Source organism: Microcaecilia unicolor, chromosome 3, assembly GCF_901765095.1.
Source record: "Microcaecilia unicolor chromosome 3, aMicUni1.1, whole genome shotgun sequence".
Taxonomy (NCBI): Eukaryota; Metazoa; Chordata; class Amphibia; order Gymnophiona; family Siphonopidae; genus Microcaecilia; species Microcaecilia unicolor.
In genome coordinates this window covers 140,260,000-140,286,802 of record NC_044033.1, presented here as the reverse complement: position 1 = coordinate 140,286,802, position 26,803 = coordinate 140,260,000, and the positions used below count along the sequence as shown (strand labels likewise).

At 42.0% G+C, this 26,803-nt stretch overlaps 2 protein-coding genes across 2 annotated transcripts in view; both read right to left on the bottom strand.

Moving 5' to 3' along the window:
- Positions 1–8,314, bottom strand: part of LOC115465716 (sulfotransferase 6B1-like) — a 33,760-nt gene extending 25,446 nt beyond the window's left edge. Inside the window, exons 1-2 of the mRNA XM_030196398.1 lie at positions 7,981–8,314; positions 1,925–2,034 (exon numbers count right to left, since the gene is read on the bottom strand). Of these exons, the coding sequence (XP_030052258.1) occupies positions 1,925–2,034; positions 7,981–8,275 (405 nt within the window). The 5' untranslated portion in view covers positions 8,276–8,314. The remainder of the gene's footprint in view (positions 1–1,924; positions 2,035–7,980) is intronic.
- Positions 8,315–24,934: 16,620 nt separating this feature from the next.
- The window catches only part of EIF2AK2 (eukaryotic translation initiation factor 2 alpha kinase 2), a 219,104-nt gene continuing 217,235 nt past the window's right edge, over positions 24,935–26,803 (bottom strand). The window contains exons 21-22 of the mRNA XM_030196395.1: positions 25,541–25,603; positions 24,935–25,431 (exon numbers count right to left, since the gene is read on the bottom strand). Coding sequence (XP_030052255.1) covers positions 25,318–25,431; positions 25,541–25,603 — 177 coding nt within the window. The 3' untranslated portion in view covers positions 24,935–25,317. The remainder of the gene's footprint in view (positions 25,432–25,540; positions 25,604–26,803) is intronic.

Below are 26,803 nucleotides of genomic sequence, written 5' to 3'. Positions count from 1 at the left end.
TACGGCGCGCTAGGGGTGGAAAGTACAGCCAGGCTGCTGCGGTAGCCCGACAATACTTCCTGTATAGCGAGCGGTAAGCCCGCGTTAGGCTTACCACTGCTTAGTAAAAGGAGCCCTAAGTGACTTGCCCAGGGTCACAAGGAGGTACAGTGGGAATTAAACCTGCTTTCTCTGGTTCTCAGGCCACTGCACTAACCATTAAATTATTCCTCCACTCCTCCAGAAAATATTCTGCATTTGTTAATTTTCTGTGTGTAGACCACCAGGGATCATACTGACATTCACACGATCCTCTGTGCATAAAGGTTCCCCACCCCTGACCTAGACACTGTACTCCAGAACTGGGAATGCTAGAAACTACCATGCCAATACCATGTAATCTTTGTAACACCAACCAAAGGCCCTACACACCAAACTGCAAAATCTGTGACAAACAGTGAAACATGGAATATAAAAGTCAAACATATAACCATAAAAAAAAAATTGTTGAAATATAAAATAGAAATACAAACATTTAGTTTATAGTAACAAAGTCTAAGGGGAGGCTGGGAGAAAAATGAAAAAACCTTGATTATAGAAGTGAATAATTTATTCAAATAAGTATGTTATGTTATTTACTTTATCATATATATTGAACATTATGTTTATGTTTAACATGCTGAATCATCAATAAAAAACTGTTGAAACATAAAAGTCAAACATATATTTACTGCTCCCACACTGAGTGACAGGGAACATCTCAGACATCAAGAACAATACTACAGTGTCAGTCCTTCAGGGTGAGCATCTCATCTGTTTTTGCCATTTTCACATGTAGAGGTGTATTTTCAAAGCACTTAGACTTACAAAGTTACGTGAAGGGGCATTTTTGATATGACGTCTATGTTGGACTTTGGATGTTTTGTATTAAACGTCCCAAATCTGAATAGCAAATGTAACCATTTTTGAACCCCCCCCCCCCCAAAAAAAAAAAAGTCTCTCTCTTTTTTTTCGAAAATATCATTTCGAACAAGGTTTTGTGCTTTGTGTGTTTATCTTTTTGGGCCATTAAAAAAAAAAATCACAAAATCAATGGGATGTAGGAAGGGCCACCAGTTTTAGCAGACTGGGCCCCCAGACATTCCAGGAGAGTAATGGGGCACCCTAGGGAGCACTGCTATGAACTTCATATAAATGCTCCCAGGTACACATCACCATTGCTCCCTTATCTTGTCTGCTGAGCCCTCCAAAACCCACTACCCACAATTGTACACCACTACAATAGCCCTTATGGGTGAAGGGGGCACCTATATGTGGGTACAGTTTTAATTTTGGAGGGCTCACAGTTTCCACAAGCGTAACAGGTGAACAGCACCCACCACTAGACTACTCCAGGGACCTGCATGCTGCTCTAATGGACTTGACTATAACATTTGAGGCTGGTGAGTACTATTTTTATTCACAGTTTTGGAGGGTGGGAGGTGGTTAGTGACCACTGGGGAGTAAGGGGAGTCATCCCTGATTCCCTCCAGTGGTTATCTGGTCTTTTAGAGTACTTTTTTGAATCTTATTCATTAGAAAAATAGGTCTAGGCCTATTTATCACCCTAGATGTATTAATTTTGTTCCATTGTGGCTGTAAAATGTCCAAGTGTTAGGCATGCCCTAATCCTGCCTTCAAAACACCCACGACACTCCCCCTCGTGATTTTGAGGCAGTACAGACAAACTGCATAAATAAACGTCTGCAAAAATAGGTTTCAAAAATACCGATTTGGACATTTTGAGAAGAAATTCATCCAAAAGCTGTTTTATGATACATTTATGGCCTCTCTCTTTTGAAAATTAGCCCCACAATAATCTATGGAACTTTGTAAGTCTAAGTGCTTTGAAAACGAGCCCCTAAACTAAAGCTATAGCAAGGATGTCTAGGTGTGCTGTACCAACCTCAATTTTGTCTGGAGTTCCAAATTCTATCATTGAAATATCTGGTGCTGGTGGTTTATTTGTAAGCATAAATATCATCTCATGTAGGATTTGAATAACCCAGTTAGTTCCTATAGCACATTAAAAAAAAAAAAAAGCGTTAAACATCAACTTGATGTAAAAGTCTTTTATCATTAAAATGCTAAAAATGTTAGAAAAGGTATCCACAAAAAAAAGAAAGTGCATGTCTCTGTGGACAATTTATCATTTGGCAATTTTTAAAGGGAAATTAGATACGTACTTTCAGTTTGAAAATTGGCGCAAAGACCACAGGCAAAAAGTGACTACAGTATTTGCAGCAGCTGCCTTATATATCATCTATCATATCCATACAATTACATAATGATCTTATCATTGAAACATTTAGCCCTCCTGTAAATCTCACTGCTGTTTCATGACAGGTACTGTACGGTATACTAAGAGCACAATATTGCACATGCATTTAGCGCTTCAACTAAGGAGCCTTAAATCCTGATTTTGCATAGGTCATCTAGATTGGAAAAGGGCCATCCAATTATGGATCTACACAATTTGCAGAGCATTTTGCAAAAGGCTCGCTGAACATAGATCCTTTTGTAAAATATTTTAAAAGGCCAGAGGAAATAAGTGTGCAGCACATCTAGTGAAATGTCTAATGGGAATCGTCATGTTACAAAGAAAAGTGTTCAAAGAAAAGTAGCATCACTTTAACAAAGTTGTGGTAGAAAGTGGCATTAGCATTCCTTTATGCAGGTTTTCCCCATATGATAAGGCTGTTTTTACTACAGCCAGAAAATCGACAATTTTCTGAATTAATGGCCTGCGTGATAGAAGAACTGCATGTCAGGACTTGAAGTTTGTGGACAATTTATTCAAAGCGGAGAGAGATTTGTTGAAGTGAGTGAAGAAAGAGGAGAATCATGAGAATCATGAGAACTGACAAAGGGGGAGATGTTATTGTACAAGATTGAGCAGATTATGCGAATGAAGCAGTGTTGATACTTATGAGAAGCTGGAAGAAGACCCCCACACCTTGACTTCAGAAGATCATTCAGGATTTAACGAATGAAGGTTATTTTAAGTATCATGTTCAGTTTTGGAGGCCGTATCTCGCTAAGGACATAAAAAGACCTGAAGTGGTTCAGAGACTACATAAGTACATAAGTAATGCCACACTGGGAAAGACCAAGGGTCCATCGAGCCCAGCATCCTGTCCACGACAGCGACCAATCCAGGCCAAGGGCACCTGGCAAGCTTCCCAAACGTACAAACATTCTATACATGTTATTCCTGGAATTGTGGATTTTTCCCAAGTCCATTTAGTAGTGGTTTATGGACTTGTCCTTTAGGAAACCGTCTAACCCCTTTTTAAACTCTGCTAAGCTAACTGCCTTCACCACGTTCTCCGGCAATAAATTCCAGAGTTTAATTATGCGTTGGGTGAAGAAATATTTTCTCCGATTTGTTTTAAATTTACTACACTGTAGTTTCATCGCATGCCCCCTAGTCCTAGTATTTTTGGAAAGCGTGAACAGACACTTCACATCCACCTGTTCCATTCCACTCATTATTTTATATACCTCTATCATGTCTCCCCTCAGCCGTCTCTTCTCCAAGCTGAAAAGCCCTAGCCTCCTTAATCTTTCTTCATAGGGAAGTCGTCCCATCCCTGCTATCATTTTAGTCACCCTTCGCTGCACCTTTTCCAATTCCACTATATCTTTCTTGAGATGCGGCGACCAGAATTGAACACAATACTCAAGGTGCCGTTGCACCATGGAGCGATACAATAGCATTATAACATCCTCACACCTGTTTTCCATACATTTCCTAATAATACCCAACATTCTATTCGCTTTCCTAGCCGCAGCAGCACACTGAGCAGAAGGTTTCAGTGTATTATCGACGACGACACCCAGATCCCTTTCTTGGTCCGTAACTCCTAACGTGGAACCTTACATGACGTAGCTATAATTCGGGTTCTTTTTTTCCCACATGCATCACCTTGCACTTACTCACATTAAATGTCATCTGCCATTTAGCTGCCCAGTCTCCCAGTCTCGTAAGGTCCTCGTAATTTTTCACAATCCTGTCTCGAGTTAACGACTTTGAATAACTTTGTGTCATCAGCAAATTTAATTACCTTGCTAGTTACTCCCATCTCTAAATCGTTCATAAATATATTAAAAAGCAGTGGTCCTAGCACAGACCCCTGAGGAACCCCACTAACTACCCTTCTCCATTGTGAATACTGCCCATTTAAGCCCACTCTCTGTTTCCTATCCTTCAACCAGTTTTTAATCCACAATAGGACATTTCCTCCTATCCCATGACACTCCAATTTCCTCTGTAGCCTTTCATGAGGTACCTTGTCAAACGCCTTTTGAAAATCCAGGTACACAATATCAACCGGCTCTCCTTTGTCCACAAAAATGGTATTGGAGTTTTCACCAAAAGATGTAAGAGAAGAGACTTGAAGACCTGAGTATATATATCCTAGAGCAGGGATTCTCGACCCAGTCCTCGGGACACACCTAGCCAGTCAGGTTTTCAGGATACCCACAATGACTATGCATGAGATGATATACATGCAGTGGACGTAAGGCATACAAATCTATCTTATGCATAGTCATTGTGGGTATCCTGAAAACCTGACTGGCTAGGTGTATCCTGAGGACTGGGTTGTGAACCAGGGGTGTAGCCAGAACTCAGCGGGAGGGGGGTCCAGACCCCAAGGTGGGGGATACATTTTAGCCCACCTTTCCCAGCCGCTTTTGACCCCTCCCGCTGCCAACCCTCCCCCACCACTTACGACCTCCCCTCCCCGCAAGCTACCTTTGCTGGTGGGGGTTCCCAATCCCCACCAGCCTTAGTCTTCTTCAGCGCCGGTCTCCAGAGCATTCGCTCACTTCGCTGGTCTGTGCTGTGACGTCAGGACTCACAGCACAGATCAGCGAAGTGAGCGAACGCGCCGGAGACCGGCATTGAAGACTAAGGCTGGTGGGGGTTGGGGACCCCCGCCAGCAAAGGTAGCTTGCGGTGGCGGCAGCGGGGGGGGGGGGGGTGTTGAAAGTAGCGGGGGGTCAAAAGTGGAGGGGAACAGGACTAAATCTGTGGGGGCCCATGCCCCTGTGGCCCCACCTAGCTACACCCCTGTCCTAGAGGAAAGAAGAGACAGGGAGATATGATATAGATTTTATATTTGAAAGGTATTAATACTCAATTTTTTTTAAGAGACAGGGAAGGAGTAGAACTAGAAGACATGAATTGAGGTTGTAGGGTGGTAGACTTAGGCGCAACATCAGGAAATACTTTTCCACATAAAGGGTGGTGGATGTCTGGAATGCCCTCCCAGGGAAGGTCATGAGAATGAAAACAGTGACTGAATTCAAAAACATGTTGCATAAACACTGATCATCCCTATACAGAGAGAGACTGGAGTAAAATAAAAACAAAAATGACCTTCACAGTTTAAACTGACCATAGAGGAATGTAACCTGCATGGAGTGACAGCTAGAACTCTGGCTGCCTTGTTGGGCAGACTGGTTGGGCCATACAGGTCTTTTATCTGCTGTAACTTACTGTATTACTTGGGACTCCATCATCAGGTGCATTATAAGGCATTATTTGTCAATAAGATTGTAACTAACCGGTATAAGCAGGAGATACCAAAGGTCAATTAATGAAACAATCACTGACTTCTCAAATACCTGTGCAATGTTGTATAAGAACGTTTGTTGAAGAGGTGGACTGCTCAGTGATGGTCAACAGAAGATTCACATTTGAATTAAGTGTGACACATTCGGGACTATAATAATCAGCATTTGATTGCTGTATGAACGCAGTAGCCAAGCGGAAAGCGAGGCGTGAATTACTGCAGCGCAGAGACTGAGTTGTGTTCCTTTAATTGTCGAAGAATATTGAAAAAAAATGTGAAACGTGAAGTGTTTGAAATAGTATTTATTATAGCACAGGAAGAGAAGGGTGAATGGATGGAATGAGTGGGAAGTTTTAATTAAATATATTAAATACATTGAATAAATTTTTTTGTGATAAATATATAATACTGGAGTCTTTTTGTAGTAGAATTGAAGTTTGACTCTGGGAGTTTAGCTTTATCCCCTGATTAGTAGTTTAGATATGTATCAGCCAGCCAGCCAGATCTTTGAGATCTGCAAACCGAGCTGTCAGACTGAATGAGTATCGAGCAATCATATTTTATGGAGCAGGTCCTACTTTGTGGAATAATTTAAACTACAGGAATTAAAGCAGTTCAAACAAGAGTTAAAGACCCACATCTTTATATAAGCACTAGTAAAAAAGCCCCGTTTCTGATGCAAATGAAACGGGGGCTAGCAAGGTTTTCTTCAGAGTGTGCATGTGGGAGTGTGTGTCCCTGCCCTCTGCCCTCTCTCCCTCCCCCCTTCCAGTCCAGTCCTTCAGTGTTAAGTTTCCTGCTGTGCTGTGTTTGTGTTACAGAGAGAGTGAGGGCCTCTCTCTCCCCTCCCCCCTCTGAGTCCTTCACTGTTACAGAGAGAGGGATTTCGTGCTGTGCTGTTTTCCTTCACTCATGGGGAAACCGGATATCTCTGGCGCTTCACACTTCCGTCTGGAGGCTTCATAGAACGTTGGTGTGCCTTTTATATATATAGATATGGAGTAAAAGATGGTTGAAAAATCAAGATGGCAGAAGATAGAATGTTGTTTTCATTTTCTATTAGTTGGTAAGTTTATGTTCTAGGTTTTATATATAGTTTTTTTTTATTGTTACATTTGTACCCCGCGCTTTCCCACTCATGGCAGGCTCAACGCGGAGGGCAATGGAGGATTAAGTGACTTGCCCAAAGTCACAAGGAGCTGCCTGTGCCGGGAATCAAACTCAGTTCCTCAGTTCCCCAGGACCAAAGTCCACCACCCTAACCACTAGGCCACTCCTACCGTGTTTCCCCGAAAATAAGACACTGTCTTATATTAATTTTTGACCCCCAAAATGCACTAGGTCTTATTTTCAGGGGCTGTCTTATTTTTCGGGGAAACATTGGGGTTGGCCCGCCCGCCGTCGCTCCCGGAACTAACCTTAAATGTCTCCTTTCACCTTTGCAGCAAGCAGCAACAGGGCAGGCCACTCCTTCCTTTTGTGTCCCGCCCTCACCTGACGTAACGTCCACGAGGGCGGGGCACGGAAGGAAGGAGAGGTCTGCCCTGCTGCTGCTTGCTGCGAAGGTGAAAGGAGACGTTGAAGGTTAGTTCCGGGAGCGACGGAGGATGGGTGGAGGGGGGGCCTGGCGACCTCGGGTGGGGGGGCGGCCTGGGGGCAGCCTTGTCCGGCTCTTGGCGGCCCTGCTTTCAAACAAAAATTTGCTAGGTCTTACTTTCGGGGGAGGCCTTATATCTACCAATTCAGGAAAACCTCTACTAGGTCTTATTTTGGGGGGATGTCTTACTTTCGGGGAAACAGGGTAGTGGTTTGGATTTTATGTATGTATATTTTGTGAACTGCAGCATTGTGCGGTATAGAAATGCTTGAATAAATAATTACTGCGTCTGCACCCCACTGTTCCCGCTAAGCTGAGCGGAAGTCCTTCAAACTACAGTCCTGCCAGTGGGTGGTGCTGTTTCACTGTCACATTTTCAATAGTGAGGGACAGGCAAGCTGTGCGGGACTCCAGAGGCCGTGCCTGCCCCTAGCAATTGAAAACACAACATTGAAGCCCCCCCCCCTGTGTCAGTCAGTAATGCAGTTGAAGGACTCCTGCTTAGCTTAGAGGGAACAGTGGTCTGCTCACCCATGTTAACTTTTGTAAAATTTGTGTACATATATATATATTTTTTTTCTCTTTCAAGATCAACATAAACCATGTTCAAAATATCCTGGCCTCAAATCTCTACCTGTTGCTGCCCATATACATGCAAGTAACATGTATGACAATTTACCCATGTAAATCAGCTTATAACATCTGTAAATGGTACCCAGTCCTTCTAAAATCACCTCACAAATGTCATTGCATTTTTTACAGCAGACTAGGCTGCACACTCACCGCATTTTGGATAAGCTATCAGCATCACATCATCTTTTCTGGCTTCCAAACTCTCCAGTTTTTGGAACATCTCAGGGCTGCATAAAATGCTAGGGTACAGCACTCCCTTATAACTAAAAAGCAGGTCTGCCGGGGCTTTGTCCTTAGCTGAAGACATTACTTTCTCTACGTTTTCCAAAAACAGCTTTCTGCTCTCCTCCATCTTTGCTTTCGGACTTTTAATTAGGGCATAGCAGCCAGGGCTTACAATCGCTCTTAAATAACCCGCCCCTCCTCCTCCTCTGTACTGTTTCATGTTTGTTCAAGAAGTGGGTGGTACTAACCCAATGCGACCTTACATAATTGTATTTACGGTACTGACTGGGGAAGGACTATTTCGTAGCTTGCTCTGCTGGTCTGCTCCCTTCGCACGCAACTCACAACAATGCTTGAAACAGCTTCCTGCCTTTGGGATATAATTGTACAGAAACAGAAATGCAGAGAACACTAGAAAAGAAAGCGCATGCAGACAGAATGAACTTGTGCTCTAAGGGCTGCTTTAAACGGGTGGGGGTGGGGAAAAGGAGAAACCTTAATGGTTTGAGCAGCGACTGAAATCCAGGGAAGCCAAGGTTCAAATACCACTCATCATACTCCCTGTGCTCTTGGCCAAATCACTTAACCCTACGTTGTCTCAGGTACAAACTTGCCTTGCCAGCCGTTCTGTAGGTAACTGATATGTGCTAGTAGGGGGGGGGGGGGGGGGGAAGGGTGAGCTAAGTGCAATTCCTGTCCTGCCCTGCCCTAATCATATTTTCGTTTTACAAGGTGACTGCTGTGGAAGTGGCTTGCACGTGTAATAAACGTATAGCTCACACACCTTAACAGAAAGGAGCAGAGAATGACTCTGCAGAAACTTCAGCTGTTGTAAAACTTCACTTTCTTGTTGTTACTTCACATCATGCTGTGTAACTACTGAGTACAGTCAGTACATCCACTTCCTTTCATTTTCTAGGAAAAGTAACCCTCAGAGGCTGCCAGATTGCATTCATTTGGAGGAATTCATCAAAAGCCTGGCATTTACCATAGTGAAAATAGTGAGATATTTTGATAAATCTGACAGGCAAGATTGTGGTGAAACCAGGGAAAGTGAGGACTTGGGCAAGGGCAGAGGACATAAAATCTTGATTTTTCACTCCCAGTCCTCAAGGGCCACCAGTAGGTCAAGTTTTCAGGCTATGCTATCTCTCAAGAATATTCATGAGAGGCCCCTATCAATAGAGGCAGTAGCTGTGCAAACCTCTCTCATGTATACTCATGAGAGATTTCCTGAAAACCTGACCTGTCCGCAGCCCCTGAGGAGGACTGGGAGAGAAGACCAAGGGCATAAGAGAGGAAGGAAGAGATAGAGAAAGACAAAATGGGGAATGCTAATAGAAAGTGCAAGATAATTAAAGATTATGATAGCGAGAGAGAAAAGGAATGGTTGAATACAGAACATAGGAGAGAAAAATGAAGCAACCTTTTCAGTACTCTGGTTCTTTACTCAGAGAATTTAATCAAAATGTTTTCAATGAATGATCTGAGCAAAGAACAGCAGTACTGAAGCACCTCGTTTTAAAACCAAAGCATACTGAAGAACCAGATCCAGTGTACAGTATGACCATTATAATGATCGGGAGGTGGGGATAGGGCTGGACAGACTTGTACGGTCTGTGCCAGAGCCGGGGTTGGGAGGCAGGGCTGGGGAGGTGAGGATAGTGCTGGGCAGACTTATACGGTCTGTGCCTGTGCCAGAGCCGGTGGTTGGGAGGTGAGGCTGGTGGTTGGGAAGCGGGGATAGTGTGAGGCAGACTTATACAGTCTGTGCCCTGAAGAGCATAGGTACAAATCAAAGTAGGGTATACACAAAAAGCAGCAAATATGAGTTATCTTGTTGGGCAGACTGGATGGACCGTCCAGGTCTTTTTCTGCCGTAATCTACTATGTTACTATGTATGACGAGAGAATTTACAACTTGAGTCAAACCTAAGATTGACCTATAGTATCAGCAAGAAAATGATCAGCTATTAAAGGTGAAGAGAAGGAAAGGATTTTGGATTTAGCTCACACCTTTTTCAGTTGTAGATTAAGGCAAGTTACATTGAGGTACAGTAGGTATTTAATTGTCCCTGAAGGGCTTATTTATTTGTAGCATTTATACCCCGCTCTTTCCCGCTAATAGCAGGTTCAGTGCGGCTTACAGAATATGGTACAAGGTATCAGAGAGACAATACAAAGTATGATATAATGTATCACGGAGATAACAGCTGTATAGAGTGGGACAATAGTGAAAGATGTGGGGAAAGGATTGGGATGTGGGTAGTCTGTCTTGGTGTTATGGACTGGATACTAGAATTAAGTAGGGTGGTTTGGGTAGGCTTGTTTAAAGAGGTAAATCTAAGGAGTCAATATTCAGTGGGCTCCTACCCAGAAGTCCCACTGAGCAGGCCATACTGAGATTTTCAGCTGCCCTTACCCAGATAGTGCCACTAAATATCTGGTCAGCCCACCACGGCATTATCTGGGTAATAGGGCAGTGCAGCAGTGGAGTCGGGGCAGATCGGGAAGTTATCTGGCCACTGCCAATATTCAATGCTGTGCCTGAATAACTGACTGGGCATGTTGGACCATATAAAATGCAGTCCTAATTATGCCTGGTTTGGTTTCCAGGTACGGCACTGAATATCGGGCAGCACCCGGATAAGTTTTGGGTGCTGGCAAAGACTTGGATATTCAGTGCTGATAGCCGGATGGAGGCTGGAACTGAATATTTTCGGGTCTAATTTGGCTGATGGCCAGTGTTTTTAAAAATGCTGATTGCTGTTAGCTGTATGTTGACTGGTAAGTTTGCATTTGAGGCAATGGAGGGTTAAGTAACTTGCCAAAGATCACAAGCAGCCACAGCAGGATTTGAAGCCTGGCTTCCCCATAATGTCTCAGCTTTTTGAAATGTACATCTGATAATTTGCATTATATTTTCAATTTTTAAGTAGATCTGGAATGTGATTGCTTTTTTACAGAGTTTGTTTACTGGAGGTCCGAAGGGGTTCCCCATCCCCCCCCCCCCCCCCAAAAAAAAAAAAAACTCCTGACAGAAAACACTCCATTTTCCCTGCACTGACTGCCATCCTTCCTCCTCTCGAAGTGCTGGCAGAAGAACATTGGCCTACTGGTCTCCTGGACCAGCAGCTTATTTTGACAGTCAGCACTTTGAAGGAAGTAGAAAGGGCATCTGCTGGTACAAAGGACATGAGATTTTCTGCCAGCACTTTAGGGAAAGGAAGGAGGATGGCTGCAGTGTGATGAGGATCTGTTTTCCTCACTGAGGCATTGGGGGATAGGATTTCCTCCTTACACCCTCACAAAGGGAAACAACTAGTTCTACATCTCTTCAGTAGCATCTGTTTGTGATGTGTTTTTCTTTTTTAATTCTAACCCCCTGCTCAAACTGGTAAGTTAGAAATCATTATTTTCTTTGACGTTTACTTTTTAGTAGCACCAAAACCAACAATTCAAAACAAAATATAGCCAGACCACAAAATGGACCAAAATTATATTACGTCAGATCCCAACATCTTTCTCCCACTAACCCCTCCTTCCAAACTCCATACCCTCCCTCTCTCATTCCCCCTTGGTCGTCTAAGAAAAAGTTAACTCAGTTAAAAACAGGCTTCTTTATGTCGCATCCACTGCCCTGACTTCAAATAAAAAATCAGAGTACAAAATTCCTCTGGAGAACACTATTGGTATCTTGAGGCAATTCATTGAATGGTTGTGAATCCAAACAGTATGAACTGTGGAGATAATACAACATACAGCATACTGCCTTGTACACAGTAACACAACACTGGGTCCTGCAATTCTCACACTGCTCAGTTTTCCATGGGACCGCAGGGAGATAATGGCTCCGTCTTAAGCATTTTCTCACTTCCATATATCCAATGGAGCAACCAAGTGTTTCTCCCAAGCTCCTAAAATCGCCCATCTTGCCACTACTAGTAATTTCTTAGCCAACTGATCCGATGGTCTTTCTCCAAACTGCTGGTGGGAGTGAGAAAAGTTGTGCCTTAAGATCCAGCTGAGTTAGCTGCCTTATCTCTCACAAGAATGCTAATCACACTGCCTGTATTTTTGGGCAGGTACACAATAAATGTAAAAATGTTCCCCTTTGGCCACAACCCTTCCAGCAAGTGTTACTGAAATTTCTCCCCGTGGCCCCCAGTTTTACTGGGATTAAATAGCCTCACATTCAAATCTTATATTGTTGTACCACATTCAAGGATCATCTCCGAACATTAAGCAAAAGCATTTCACAAGTGTCCTTCCCTAAACCGTCACCTAATTCTCCCATTCCCCTCTCACCCCCACATCCTGAGTTTCAAAATGCTTTTGAATCCATTTATAAAATGTATCTATACATCTCTTCCTACTTCGTTTCACAAACACTTCCACTTTCAAGGCCATCGGCCCTCTCCAAAACCCATCCTTATTTCCTTTTGCTAAACAGACCCCCCCCCCCCCCCCCCAAACACATACACACACAATTGCATCAATCCCTGTCCCAAGTAACCATTCTCTAATCCCTATCCCTCTACCCATTCTAATCAATGCTGATGCCCTTCTGAAAAGGCCTCACCTTGTTTAGTTCTCTGCAGAGTTTGCAAGCCAATTCAAGGCCTTCAATCATGCCAAATAAACTCAGACATCAGGGCATGGAGCCACTTGTAAAAGGCATGTAGTATGCGAAGTGGGAGCAATGTTCACTCTAAATTGTGCGATCGTCCTCTACCTATATTCCTGACAACTGTGGTGCAGTTTCAATATTACATATTCAATAGTGAGAGGCAGGCAAGTTTTGCAGGACTCCAGAGGATCTATCTGTCCCTAGAGGTCGAACCCTGCCCCCCCCCCCCCGCAACTGGCACCAATGCAGTTGGAGGACTCCTGCACAAAGAGAACATTGAGTGGGAGCATTGCCATCAGATAAAGAATCTAAGGCAGCCAGTTTATCTTCACCATGTTTGCCCTCCCAACCTGTAGTAACATAGTAGATGACAGAAGATAAAGACCTGTGTAGTCCCATCCAGTCTGCCCAACAAGATAAAATCGTAGCATAAGGTATGTTGTGATACTACATACACATACTAATCAAATCAAATGCCACCACTTCCTCTTATCTTCCTTAAATTCCCTAAAAGAGTATACATATCTCCATTTTTTTCCAACACCTTTATCCTGAAATACTTAATCCACTTTCTATTTAAAAGGACAATTAATCCTTGCTCAAAACTCAAACATATTGGACTTCCCCAAGTGTAAGATCTCAGACTTCTCAACATTAACTTTATACTCAGACAAGGCCCCATATTCCTTCAAGATATCCAGCACTGTGGGAACCAAAGTGTCTACTTCTGTCAAATACAGCAGCACATCATTTCCATATAAGGTTATATTATGTTCTTCTTTCCCCAACTGGATTCCTCATATTTCCTCTTTCCCCCATACCCCTTCTGTTATTCCCTCTATAAATAATGCAAAGAGCAGTGGCAATGGGGGACACCTTGCTGAGTCCCATGGGCTAATGGTAAAAATTCAGAATGATATCCATTAACTCCCATTGTCTCCACTGGTTTATGTTTACTGAGATTTGCTATACCCCCTTTACTATAGTACCTAAAAATACAAATTAAAAAAGAATACCAACCAATACTGATAGGAAAAAATAATTATCACAAAAAGAGGTCTAACATAAAGGGCCATAACCCATTTCATTTCGCAACTTGATACAATCAATGGTACTAAGCCTTGTAGACTACTGCAACGGAATTTATGCGGGATGCAAAGAACAAATTATAAAGAAACTTCAGACCGCCAAAAACACGGCAGCCAGGCTTATATTTGGAAAAACACGATTCGAAAGTGCCAAACCCCTACACTGGCTCCCAATCAAAGAACGTATTGCTTTCAAAATCTGCACCCTGGTTCATAAAATTATCTACAGCGAAGCCCCGGGATACATGACAGACCTCATATTTATTTATTTATTTGTAGCATTTATACCCCGCTCTTTCCCGCTCGATGGCAGGCTCAGTGCAGCTTACAATAAATGGGAACAAAGTGTGACAGAGATGACATGGGTTCAGTGCGGCTTACAATAAAAGGGAATAAGGTGTATCAGAGATAACAAAAGATATGGACACATCATTTTACAGAGATACAAATTGTGTGGGGAATGAGAAGACAAAGGGATATGGGGGCAGGATGAGGTGTGGTTAATGCTAGTGGTTTGGTTTAGAGATGTGGTTTAGGTAATTAGATTAAGTTGCGTCATAGACCTACCAACCAGAAACAAAACAGGATCAACACGAACATACCTAAATCTCCACGACCCAAGCTGCAAAGGACTCAAATACAAATCAACCTATGCATCCAACTTTTCCTACATAAGCACACAACTATGGAACGCATTACCAAAAGCCGTGAAAACAACTTATGATCACCTAAACTTTCGGAAATCATTAAAAACTAACCTATTCAAAAACTACTACTACTTAACATTTCTAAAGCGCTACTAGGGTTACGCAGCGCTGTACAATTTAACATAGAGGGCCAGTCCCTGCTCAAAGAGCTTACAATCTAAAAGACAAGTGAACGGTCAGTCCGATAGGGCATACCTACTGACCCAACTTAAATGCCTGCATCCTGCAACACAAAAAAACCAAAGCTCGTAACGGACATATAATAACTCTTCCTCTCTACGATTCCCTAATGTGTCTGTGCACACAAACCTTATTCTACCACATTACTGTATTTGTTCATACCAGAATTGGCAAACGCCTTTACGGTACTATGTAAGCCACACTGAGCCTGCAAATAGGTGGGAAAATGTGGGATACAAATGTTTTTCTTTATGGCACGAACAGCTTGGTGGGTTTGTACCACAGTCTGGTGTTGCTGGGTCCTCTTTCCCTGATGAAGCCCCAGTTGGCGAAACGGGACCGTTGGGGAGGCCCTTAATGAAACAGCAATAAGCTAAGTAGCTGTGGATTTGTCATTTGGCTGTGATGTATGGCAATTACAGACATTAGATATTAGAAGCGCACGAGTGAAATGTTTAGGGAGGAGGTTGGCAGAGGATCAGTGATTACATTAAGGTGACCATATTGATCAGAAGTTGTCACGAGCCTGAGATCCTCTTTCGCCCCCCCCCCCTTGATTAACGCTTATACCTCACAATTCATTGTGTCCATCCGCTATTTTTTTCAGTTTTGGATACAAATGTAACAAATAAAATAAAAATGACAAAAAAATACCCCCAGGCCACTTAATTATAATGTGTATTCCATAATTCCCCATTCAATCCTGTCAAAAGCTTTCTCAGCATCCAGGGTTACTAAAACTTCTTCCTGCTTACCTTCAATTTTCCTTCTAATAATATGTAGTGTTCTATACAAATTATCACTGGCCCTTCACCTCATAACAAATCCCACCTGATCTCTGCAAACTAAAAGTGGAACCACTGCTTCCAATCTATTAGCTAATGCCTTTCCATAAATTTTGGCATCAGCATTCAACAATGAGATGTATCTGAAGCAGTTATCTGCTGGCTGTCTTTATGAATAACAGTGATATGAACTTTAAAGGACCATTATTTGGGTTTCTGCCAGGTACGTTTGACCTGGATTGGCCACTGTTCGAAGCAGGATACTGGGCTAGATAGATCATTGGTCTGACCCAGTATAGCTATTCTTATGTTCTTGAAACTTTCACTGGAAAATTTTAATGTTTCACTTATATTTTCTGATATTGTCATCTTTTGCTCATACTGTCCTAACCTGGGAAAGGAGGCTTTGCTTTCCAAAAGCCAGTCAAATGTATTAAGTTAGCCCAATAAAAGGCACCACTTTATTTTCTATTTTTATTTAATACCCAGAAAACTGTGGAAGTAAGAATCAGAAGTCCCTTTTTACTTTGTAAATGTCTTCTTTGAAGCTGCAAACAAAACTGTTACAATTGCAGTTTTGCCTTGAAGAAAAATTCTCAGTACAGTTTTTATTTTGGAGCAGCAAAATGGTATGTGAAGTGTCACCTTGAACTGTTAACTCATATACCTTGGGCCATGAAGTGAGGATTCCTTCCTCCTGTCACAATCCACATCAGGTTTTGTGAGAGGACTGTGGGACTTAACCCTGGCTTTGTGAGCCTGCTAAGAGATGTAGCTGTGAACGAAGCTAAAAAGAAAACTACCAAAACTTCCTCACTCATACTTTAGGCCTCAAAAATTAAAGTATACGCATGATATTTTTGGTGTAGAGCAGTTACACTGCAATAACTAGAACAAGTCAGTGTACTAACTGGCAACGCTCTTCACTAAAGTAAGCCTATACCTTGTGTAACAGAACAGTGTGTTTTAAGCATGTGATAATTATTTTGATATTTTCTTGCAATGTATTTCCCTGGTTTGGCGAGCAAGTGGTACATGTTTATGCTTAAAGCTGTTACATAGAACTGACCTTTCCTTCTTGTTTACACAGAAAAAGGGGAAGTGCCTGCAGTGATGTAGCCAGCTATTTTCAAATGTTGTTGTTCTGAGCTCTGGTTGGCCTGGAGTTTGAAGTTACCCAGGAGCTACTGGCTTTTGCTTCAGTCTTAGCCGGGAAGAAAAAAAGAGTAGGATCTCTTTGCTGAGGCTCTGTGAACAGTTATATATCCTGATCTTCCCAGGTACTACTTATAGTATACAAATGATTAGATAGTGTTATAATTGATCCATATTTCAGTTACCTGTTATTGTTCTGCTGATTGCACTTTTTCTGTTTCACTGTTTCAAGTTCTGTGACAAAAAACACTATTAGTTTGTTGACTCTGCTTGTCTGGACTGATAAAGAATAATGGTGGTTTGTGTGTTGGGTCTGTGAGTGCTTTCTAGGAACTGTGGGACCACTGGGAGTGTGGCCTCCAGTAACCTAAAAATCACTGGGGATAATTTGAGAGCGGGAGATTCGCCCAAAGGCAGCTGTGATCCAGTCGGTGGAAGGAGGGTGCTAGTGTAGAGCGAAACTGCAATATTTATTACAAATAACCTTTACAATATCTTCCCGAGGTACATTTACTCTTGGGAGGAAAAAACCTGCTGCTCTGCATGATTTCCCATATGTAATTTTGCAATTTCTCACAATTCTTCACCTGATTAATGATTTTGCATAACTTTTGCCCATGACTTTGCAAATACAAAATTACCTAAAGAGAAGTGCCAAACAGCACATGTAAAAATTAAGAAATTGTATATATAGTATGTATAATGTTTTTCACATTTGTAAGGCTCGTTACATTTTAGTACCGCAGTCTCAAAGTGTCTATATCAATTTATGGAGTAGTATGTTTTTCTGGTGGCCACATTTGATATAGCCCCTTAGTTCAGAAGGATCTCCATGTGTAAATAGATTTACAAGTATAGACCACCATACATAGTAAATCCATTTTAGAAAGCTGCTATATACATGTGGTAATCCACACAATGTCAAGATTGCAAAGGAGCATGGTGAGGGCATGGAGAGGGAGTGGTTTGGGTGGTCCAAAAATACCACCATGTATTCCCCATTTGACAAGGGGAGTACATGTTGATAAGAATAAAAAAAAAAAACAAGATGTTGGTATTTAAATTTACCCCAAGGCATACAAAAGTGCCTGCAGAAAGGGGCAAGCGTAAAGTGCGAGGTCAATCCCCCAACATCAACCTTTCTCTCTGACCCTCCCCCTGTCGAGATCCTCACTTGCAGACCACTCATGTCTTACTGAGGTCCCTGGTAGTGTTAGTGGGAGCATGAGCAATTATTGATTGCTCATGGGAGCCCCTAGTTCCAAAATGATGTTGTAACCCCTGGAGGTAATATGGCAGTACTACTGCTAGACGGCAAGCTGCTATATTCAGGTTGCCAAATAAGGGCAAAATTTGATAGTCTCACAGTACTACTGCTAGGAGGCAGGCTATCACTAGGGGTCACGGGAACACCATGAGCAGGAGAGACTAGGGATTGTTCCTGCTCCCATTAAGACTGCTAGGGATCCCAACACGATCCAGGGATGGAATAACAGTGGTACGAGTTTCCCTGGGAATCCTCAGGGATAGACAAGGGGATGGATATGGGGGAGAGGTGTAGGAATGGGGCTCGATGCCATGAGGGGATGTTGAGGAGTGAGGGAATGAATGCTGTCAGGAGCAGTGATGTTAAAAAGCACAAGTGAGGTAAAGCTGCATGTTTTTTTCCCCTAGATACAGTGTTTTAAAATCACTACCTCTGTAGGATATGAAGCTCTCCTGAAAGTCCTTATACATATTTTATAAACAGTCCTACTTTTAGCAGCGCCTTTATAATACAAATTAAAAATTGTGCTTATCCTGATCTGGAGGTCTCAATTCTCATGTCCACATCCTTTGTAAACCTGGGCTCCTAATATTTATTTAAACAAACATCAAATCAAAAGTTTGAAAAGCTTTTTTTTTCTTTTTTATTGCACAGCAAATGTATAAGGAAAATAGAAGACAAAGTACTGTGATCGTATGTTCCTTTTTACAGACATAATTTACTACAGAATTGTTTAATTAAAGCTCTACTAGAGGTACATCCCTGCTCCACAGTGTTTACAGGCTAATCATGATAAACAAAGAACAAATAAGTTTATGGAAATACATATACTATAATGAAATGGTAAAGATTTAAAAGAAACTTCAATAAAGCACATTTTACATAATAACATGGTAAGTGTTGGCAGATAAAGACTTGCACGGTCCATCCAAACTGCCCAACAAGGTGGCCAGAGGAGGTACACTGCACAGACTGGAGTTTTGCTACAAAATTCACCTAGTTTAATTTGAAAGGCAAAATTTAAAAATATATATTTCTCTAGCAGATTCCTATTTCATCTATTTAATTAATCATACAGCACTCAGGAAAACTGATTTGCCGGGTCTGTATTATTGCAATTTATGATCATGATCCATTCATTTCAGTTTATAAATGGCCAGAAAATCAGTAAGGTCAGTAATGAAGAAACCATAATGTTTTGGCTCTCTCTTAGCTGCAGCAGGAATCAGACCTAAATAAGGTAAACATTTACTTCAGGTATGCTAAGAAGGACACATTTTACAAAGCAATGATGGAAAAGCATCAATTAAATCCTCATAAACCATCTAGGGCCATGTTTACTAAGGTGCGTTAGTGTTTTTAGTGTGTGCTAAAAATTAGTGCATGCTAAACCGCGTAGGCGCCCATAGGAATACTATGGGCACCTACATGGTTAGCACATGCTAATGTTTAATGTGCCTCTAACGCAGCTTAGTAAACAGGTCCACTAGGTTTCTTGAAAACAAGGATATTTAGAAAATGGTATGTTAACTTGGATTCACTTCTATTGGTCCATCTTTGACAAGAGGTTTCTTCTTTGTCAAGGTACAGGGAGGGTAATTTAATAACTGGGCACCTAGGCAGGGAAGGGACATTAGCACATATGTAGGTGCAACATATGCGGCTATGTGCCTTTACAGAATCACCTCTCCAGAAGCTCCTGCACAAAGTTAAACCAACTTAGAGACAGGAGTAAGCTTTGTGTGTGTACAAAGGCTGCTACGACTTGTCACTTGTGAATGTATTTTATAAGATTCATGCATTATATGGGGGTACTTCTATAAGGCGGTGCCTAGATACGGGTGGCAAAAAAACATGTAAATTATCAGTATTCTCATCATTTATGTGTATATGTAAATACATTTCCATGCAATAACCATTTTCTGTCTAAGTGCCATTCTGTAAAATTGCACCTAGATGTAATGGGCAGGTGCTGACAGGCATCCACATTTGCAGATTTTAAAATAGTATAGTCTATGCATGTTCTTTAACAATGTAGGCATTAGCATTTACACCAGTTCAACAGCTGGTATAAGTGATCACGCCTAGAATATAGCAAAGGTTTTGACCTATTACACTAATATTCTATAAAGAAAAGTCGATGCCTATGTTTCTTTATAGAAAAGGTTCCAAAGAGGCGTTCTGGGCACCCCTTTATAGAAATGCCGTTAAAGTGCCGGGCTACCCCTAACTCTACTCTTTGTCTACCCTCAGGAATACCTACGTTTATGCATCTGTACACCAAAGCAATTTTAAAGCACCTACCCGAGCAGGTAAAGCACTGGTCTACATGTTCAAGTCACTTTTAAAATTACCCCCTAAAGACTACAAAATTTATTTGCTCTGGACACCCTGCATAATCAGATAAACAGGAAAATATTATAAGCTTCAGGGAATCATACCATGTGAAATCCTTGAAAACTCATGCTAACTAGAACCCTAAAGATTAATCCCGGAGAAACTGAGGGGGGGGGGGGAGGAAATCAAGAAGGCAATTTTCAAAGGAATTTCCAAAATTGCTCTGGTCCCCTGGCAGCAAAAAGCATGTGTGCAGCTGACAGACTGCATATTTTACCCCATGGAGAAAACAGGCAGTGCTGGGAGCAGGCTCGTGGAAGTACACGTAAGCTTTATTTTTTTTAAACATCTGTTCCCCTACCTTCTTTGCACCTGCAGAGTATGTGGGAATAAATTATTCTCCCTCCAGCACTGGCAGCCAGGTAAGGTTTGAAAAGGAAACTCCATGAGGAGTTTTGCTATCAAAACCTGCTATGGGAGGGCTGAAAAATGGGGAGAAATTTTATAACAGAGCATTTAGGCTGTCATGGCCCATAGCATATGTTGTGCTTATCTTATAGAGGCAATATAGGCACCCTGGGCTTTTACAAATATACTGCAGCGAAAGAAGATGCTGTCCCATAGAAGGTGTAACTATGTATGCAAATGTGCAGTCAAATGTATTTTATTAAATATGCACATAAGTACAAATCTACCTCTGCTCCACCTGTTCCCCAACCTTAGGAATGCCACTTGTATATTGTGCAAAAAGAGATGCTATCAGCAGCATTTTCAAAAGAGAAGGGCACCCATCTTCTGACACAAATTGGGAGATGGGCGTCCTTCTCTCAGGGTCACCCAAATGGGCATAATCGAAAGCCGATTTTGGGCGTCCTCAACTGCTTTCCGTCGCGGGGACGACCAAACTTCATGGGGGGGCATGTCGGCAGTGTACCGAAGGCAGGACAGGGACGTGGTTAACAGATGGGCATCCTCGGCCGATAATGGAAAAAAAGGGCGTCCCTGACGAGCATTTGGCCGACTTTACTTGGTCCCTTCTTTTTCACAACCAAGCCTTGAAAAGGTGCCTGAACTGACCAGATGACCACCGGAGGGAATCGGGGATGACCTCCCCTTACTCCCGCAGTGGTCACCAAACCCCTCCCACCCCCCAAAAAATATTAAAAAACATTTTTTCCAGCCTCTATGCCAGCCTCCATCACAGCAGTATGCAGGTCCCTGGAGCAGTTTTAGTGGGTGCAGTGCACTTCAGGCAGGTGAACCCAGGCCCATCTCCCTCCCCCGTTACACTTGTGGTGGTAAATGGGAGCCCTCCGAAACCCACTGTACCCACATGTAGGTGCCCCCCTTCATCCCTAAGGGCTATGGTAGTGGTGTACAGTTGTGGGAAGTGGGTTTTGGGGGGCTCAGCACCGAAGGTAAGGGAGCTATGCACCTGGGAGCAATTTCTGAAGTCCACTGCAGTGCCCCCTAGGGTGCCCGGTTGGTGTCCTGGCATGTGAGGGGGACCAGTGCACTACGAATGCTGGCTCTTCCCATGACTGAATGCCTTGGATTTGGTCATTTTTGAGATCGGTGTCCTCAGTTTCCATTATCGCCGAAAACCAGGGACAACCATCAATAAAGGTCGACCATCTCAACATTTAGGTCGACCATCTCTAAGGTCAAACTAAATGTTGAGATTTGGGTGTCCCTGACCCTATTATCGAAACGAAAGATGGACGTCCATCTTGTTTCGATAATACGGGTTTCCCCACCCCTTCGCCAGAACGTCCTTAGAGATGGTCGCCCTTAGAGATGGTCGTCCCCGTTTGATTATTTCCCTGCACGTATCCCAAACATTGTTTTATATACTCAAGTCACAAACTATTTCCTTCATTAATAAGTTTCATAGTTCTTTTTTACTATTTATAATATATATTACCCATATATCATTCTTAGGCAATATAAATTACTTCATGATCAACCTATGTTCAATTACTAAAAGTCACGTCTAATTTTAAATATTTTAGAAAATCCCATAATGGCATTAAAAAGTATAAGTATTTTTTTTTTCAGTATAGTGGCCTCTATTCTGTGAAATTCTGAGGTAAGAAAATTACACATAGGAATACATCTTTGTGGAACACTGCCAAATCTTTCATATAACCTAAAATTGGACTTACTGATTGGGAACATAAAGATAGCACCAGAAGGAAGAAGGATATCATATTTCCTCCATGCATACCTCTTGTCTAATTCTGGAGAGCAGATATTGATTAAGGTAAAGTGGAAAATGGAGTTCACATCAAGGGAAAAGGTTATCAGTTATGAGTAAAGCTCTATTCAATATTCTTGAAACTGATACTTCAGAGGAGGAGGTAGGGGAGATTTGTCTTTTTGCAAATAAGATGACTTGCCACAGGGCAGATACTCCAGATGGAGTAGAAAAAATGTGACCCAAGAAAGATAAAGGAATGGTAAAGGCTTTGGGAACCAATATTTATGATCAAAGTGCACAATCATGCATTTTGACAAAGAACTTCAAGGGATTTTAGAGGTACATAAGTACATAAGTAGTGCCATACTGGGAAAGACCAAAGGTCCATCTAGCCCAGCATCCTGTCACCGACAGTGGCCAATCCAGGTCAAGGGCACCTGGCACGCTCCCCAAACGTAAAAACATTCCAGACAAGTTATACCTAAAAATGCGGAATTTTTCCAAGTCCATTTAATAGCGGTCTATGGACTTGTCCTTTAGGAATCTATCTAACCCCTTTTTAAACTCCGTCAAGCTAACCGCCCGTACCACGTTCTCCGGCAACGAATTCCAGAGTCTAATTACACGTTGGGTGAAGAAAAATTTTCTCCGATTCGTTTTAAATTTACCACACTGTAGCTTCAACTCATGCCCTCTAGTCCTAGTATTTTTGGATAGTGTGAACAGTCGCTTCACATCCACCCGATCCATTCCACTCATTATTTTATACACTTCTATCATATCTCCCCTCAGCCGTCTCTTCTCCAAGCTGAAAAGCCCTAGCCTTCTCAGCCTCTCTTCATAGGAAAGTCGTCCCATCCCCACTATCATTTTCGTCGCCCTTCGCTGTACCTTTTCCAATTCTACTATATCTTTTTTGAGATACGGAGACCAGTACTGAACACAATATTCCAGGTGCGGTCGCACCATGGAGCGATACAACGGCATTATAACATCCGCACACCTGGACTCCATACCCTTCCTAATAACACCCAACATTCTATTCGCTTTCCTAGCCGCAGCAGCACACTGAGCAGAAGGTTTCAGCGTATCATCGACGACGACACCCAGATCCCTTTCTTGTTCCGTAACTCCTAACGCGGAACCTTGCAAGACGTAGCTATAATTCGGGTTCCTCTTACCCACATGCATCACTTTGCACTTGTCAACATTGAACTTCATCTGCCACTTGCACGCCCATTCTCCCAGTCTCGCAAGGTCCTCCTGTAATCGTTCACATTCCTCCTGCGACTTGACGACCCTGAATAATTTTGTGTCATCGGCGAATTTAATTACCTCACTAGTTATTCCCATCTCTAGGTCATTTATAAATACATTAAAAAGCAACGGACCCAGCACAGACCCCTGCGGGACCCCACTAACTACCCTCCTCCACTGAGAATACTGGCCACGCAATCCTACTCTCTGCTTCCTATCTTTCAACCAGTTCTTAATCCATAATAATACCCTACCTCCGATTCCATGACTCTGCAATTTCTTCAGGAGTCTTTCGTGCGGCACTTTGTCAAACGCCTTCTGAAAATCCAGATATACAATATCAACCGGCTCCCCATTGTCCACATGTTTGCTTACCCCCTCAAAAAAATGCATTAGATTGGTGAGGCAAGACTTCCCTTCACTAAATCCGTGCTGACTTTGTCTCATCAGTCCATGTTTTTGTATATGCTCTGCAATTTTATTCTTAATAATAGCCTCCACCATCTTGCCCGGCACCGACGTCAGACTCACCGGTCTATAATTTCCCGGATCTCCTCTGGAACCCTTCTTAAAAATCGGAGTAACATTGGCTACCCTCCAGTCTTCCGGTACTACACTCGATTTTAGGGACAGATTGCATATTTCTAACAGTAAGGTAGCGTGAGAAGACCATATGCTTGAACAGGAGAGAGACCGGAGTGATCATATTTGCAGAAGTAAAGCAAAACGGTGTGAGAAGGTATTAAATGAGAGCCAGAAGAGTGAAATGCAGAGAAACAATTAGCAGTATAAAAAAAAGTTGCTGTTGCACAGGACAACAGTGATAGCTCACTTGGAATACTTTTTCTAGTTCTGGAAGCTGCATTTCCAGAAGTATGAACACTAACTAGAAGAAGTCCAGAGAAAGACTATCACAACAGTGCAGAGTTTGCACCACATGCTCTATAAAATGACACTTAAATAGGTATAATCTAGAAGGGAACAGGGAAAGACAATATGATAGACACATTCAAATATATGAAAGCAGCAAAAGTGCACAAAAAGCAATCATTTTACAATGAAAAAGTAGATGTCAGGGTGTGCAGTTTGGATTTTACACAGATTAAAGGGTGGGGTAAAGGATTATGGATTTGATATACTGCCTTTCTGTGGTACAACTAAAGTGGTTTACATACACATTATATGCAAGTACTTTTCTCTGTCCCTAGTGGACTCACAATCTAGGTTTCATACTTGGGGTAATGGAGGGTTAAGTGACTTGCCCCGGGTCACGAGGAGCTGCAAATGGAATCAAACCCAGTTCCCTAGGTTTTCAGCCCACTGCACTAATCTTTAGGCTTTACCTTTGCACAGAGTAGGCAAGATAACTGACACTAATTTACATATTATATGCATACAACTTAATCAACTATTCATAAAAATACTAAAAATAAAACTTGCTTCCACACTAGGGCCCACACCAGGGGTGGGCAACCACGGTCTTCAAGGGCCACAACCCAGTCAGGTTTTCAAGATTTCCACAATGAATATGCATGAGATTGACCTGCATGTACTACTTCCATTGTATGCAAATAGATCTCATACATACTCTTATGGAAATCCAACTACAGTAGGTTATGGCCCTCCATTCCTGATCTATACAGTAGAATAATATTCTTAAACTGTCTTTTGGAACTTTGCAGCATTAATATTGGTCAAATATGTTAATATGTTAGCTGCTGATGGTCTCTCTTTAGGATTCTGTAAAAGCATTTTCTTCATCCACCAAATCTGCAAGATTTAAGATACATAGACTGAATTAAATGAGAAACAAACAACCCCAAAAATACAAAAAAAAAATACAAAAGAAGGAAAATTAGATGAAATAATATACTTCTACCTGTGTATGATATTGTTTCACAAACTCAGCTGGAAATGCACCATTCCTTATACCATCCCAATACTGCAAGAAACATTACATAACACTATTATATTTTATTCCTAGACCAACCTGAAATTATTATTATTTATATAGTGTTACCAGGTATACATTTTGCATTGAAACACGCATAAAAGAAAGCCCCCACTCCTTGAAGTATACATTCTAAAAGACAAACAAAATAAGTAGGGAGGGGGTGATCACCAAGTTTAAGAAAAGGAAAGACAGGGACCCACTGTAAGGAATGAAGCCTTCAAAAAGTCTTTATGAGGAAACACAGACAGACAAAGCACCAATTAATAGGGGTATGCAGGCCAAAAATGTTGTTTAGCTTTTTGTGTTGTTTGCAGGATTTTAATTTTATTAATTTATTTTTTGGACATATTGGTGGGGGGAGAATTCTATAACAGGGTGCCTCCAACTAGAAGCCCTAATGATGAACATGGAGTGCTTATTCCATTACTGCATCTGAGCTCCAAGACGCAATCACAGAATACTAGCATAAACCTGCATTGGTGTACCTAAGGATATGCACGGCTATTTACGCCAGGTCAATGGCAGGCTAAATGAATGTACCTAAGTGTGCCATGCTATGCATGTAACTGATAGTATTCTATAAGTTACACACAAAAGCTGGAAACACACCCATGTCGCTCCCATGCTCTCCACCCACATGCAACAATTCCTTCCTTCCTTCCAAGCTATAAGACTAGACACTATCTGATCTCAGATTTTCAATGTCACAGCCCCTACTCTATGGAATTCCATGCCAACATCTTTAAGGTCAGAACTCTCCCACCTAACATTTAAAACAGCACTAAAGACATTTCCATTTCAAAATGTATTTCATACTTGAAGAACAGACTACATTGTCATACTTAGGTCTTTCCCTGCCTTTGCCTTTCTGAGGATCGGGGCATCAGGTTCGGACTGTGGCTTTTTCTGAAGTAATTCCCATGTGGGGGGAAGGTAGAGGAAAGACTATGCAAAACAGTGGAGTTCAATAAGTGGCCTGAATCTTGGTGTAAAGAAGAAGGTTTTAGTTACATAGGGGCATGGGGTAATATGTGGAAAAATGATGGGCTACATCTTTCTGTGATGGGAAAAAGGATCCTTGGGGAGAAATTCAGACAGTGTATTTCTAGACATTTAAACTAGAAGGCAGGGGTGACAAAAGGAAACAAGGGAATTCGGAAAGTCACCCCCAGAATAAACTTGATGGCA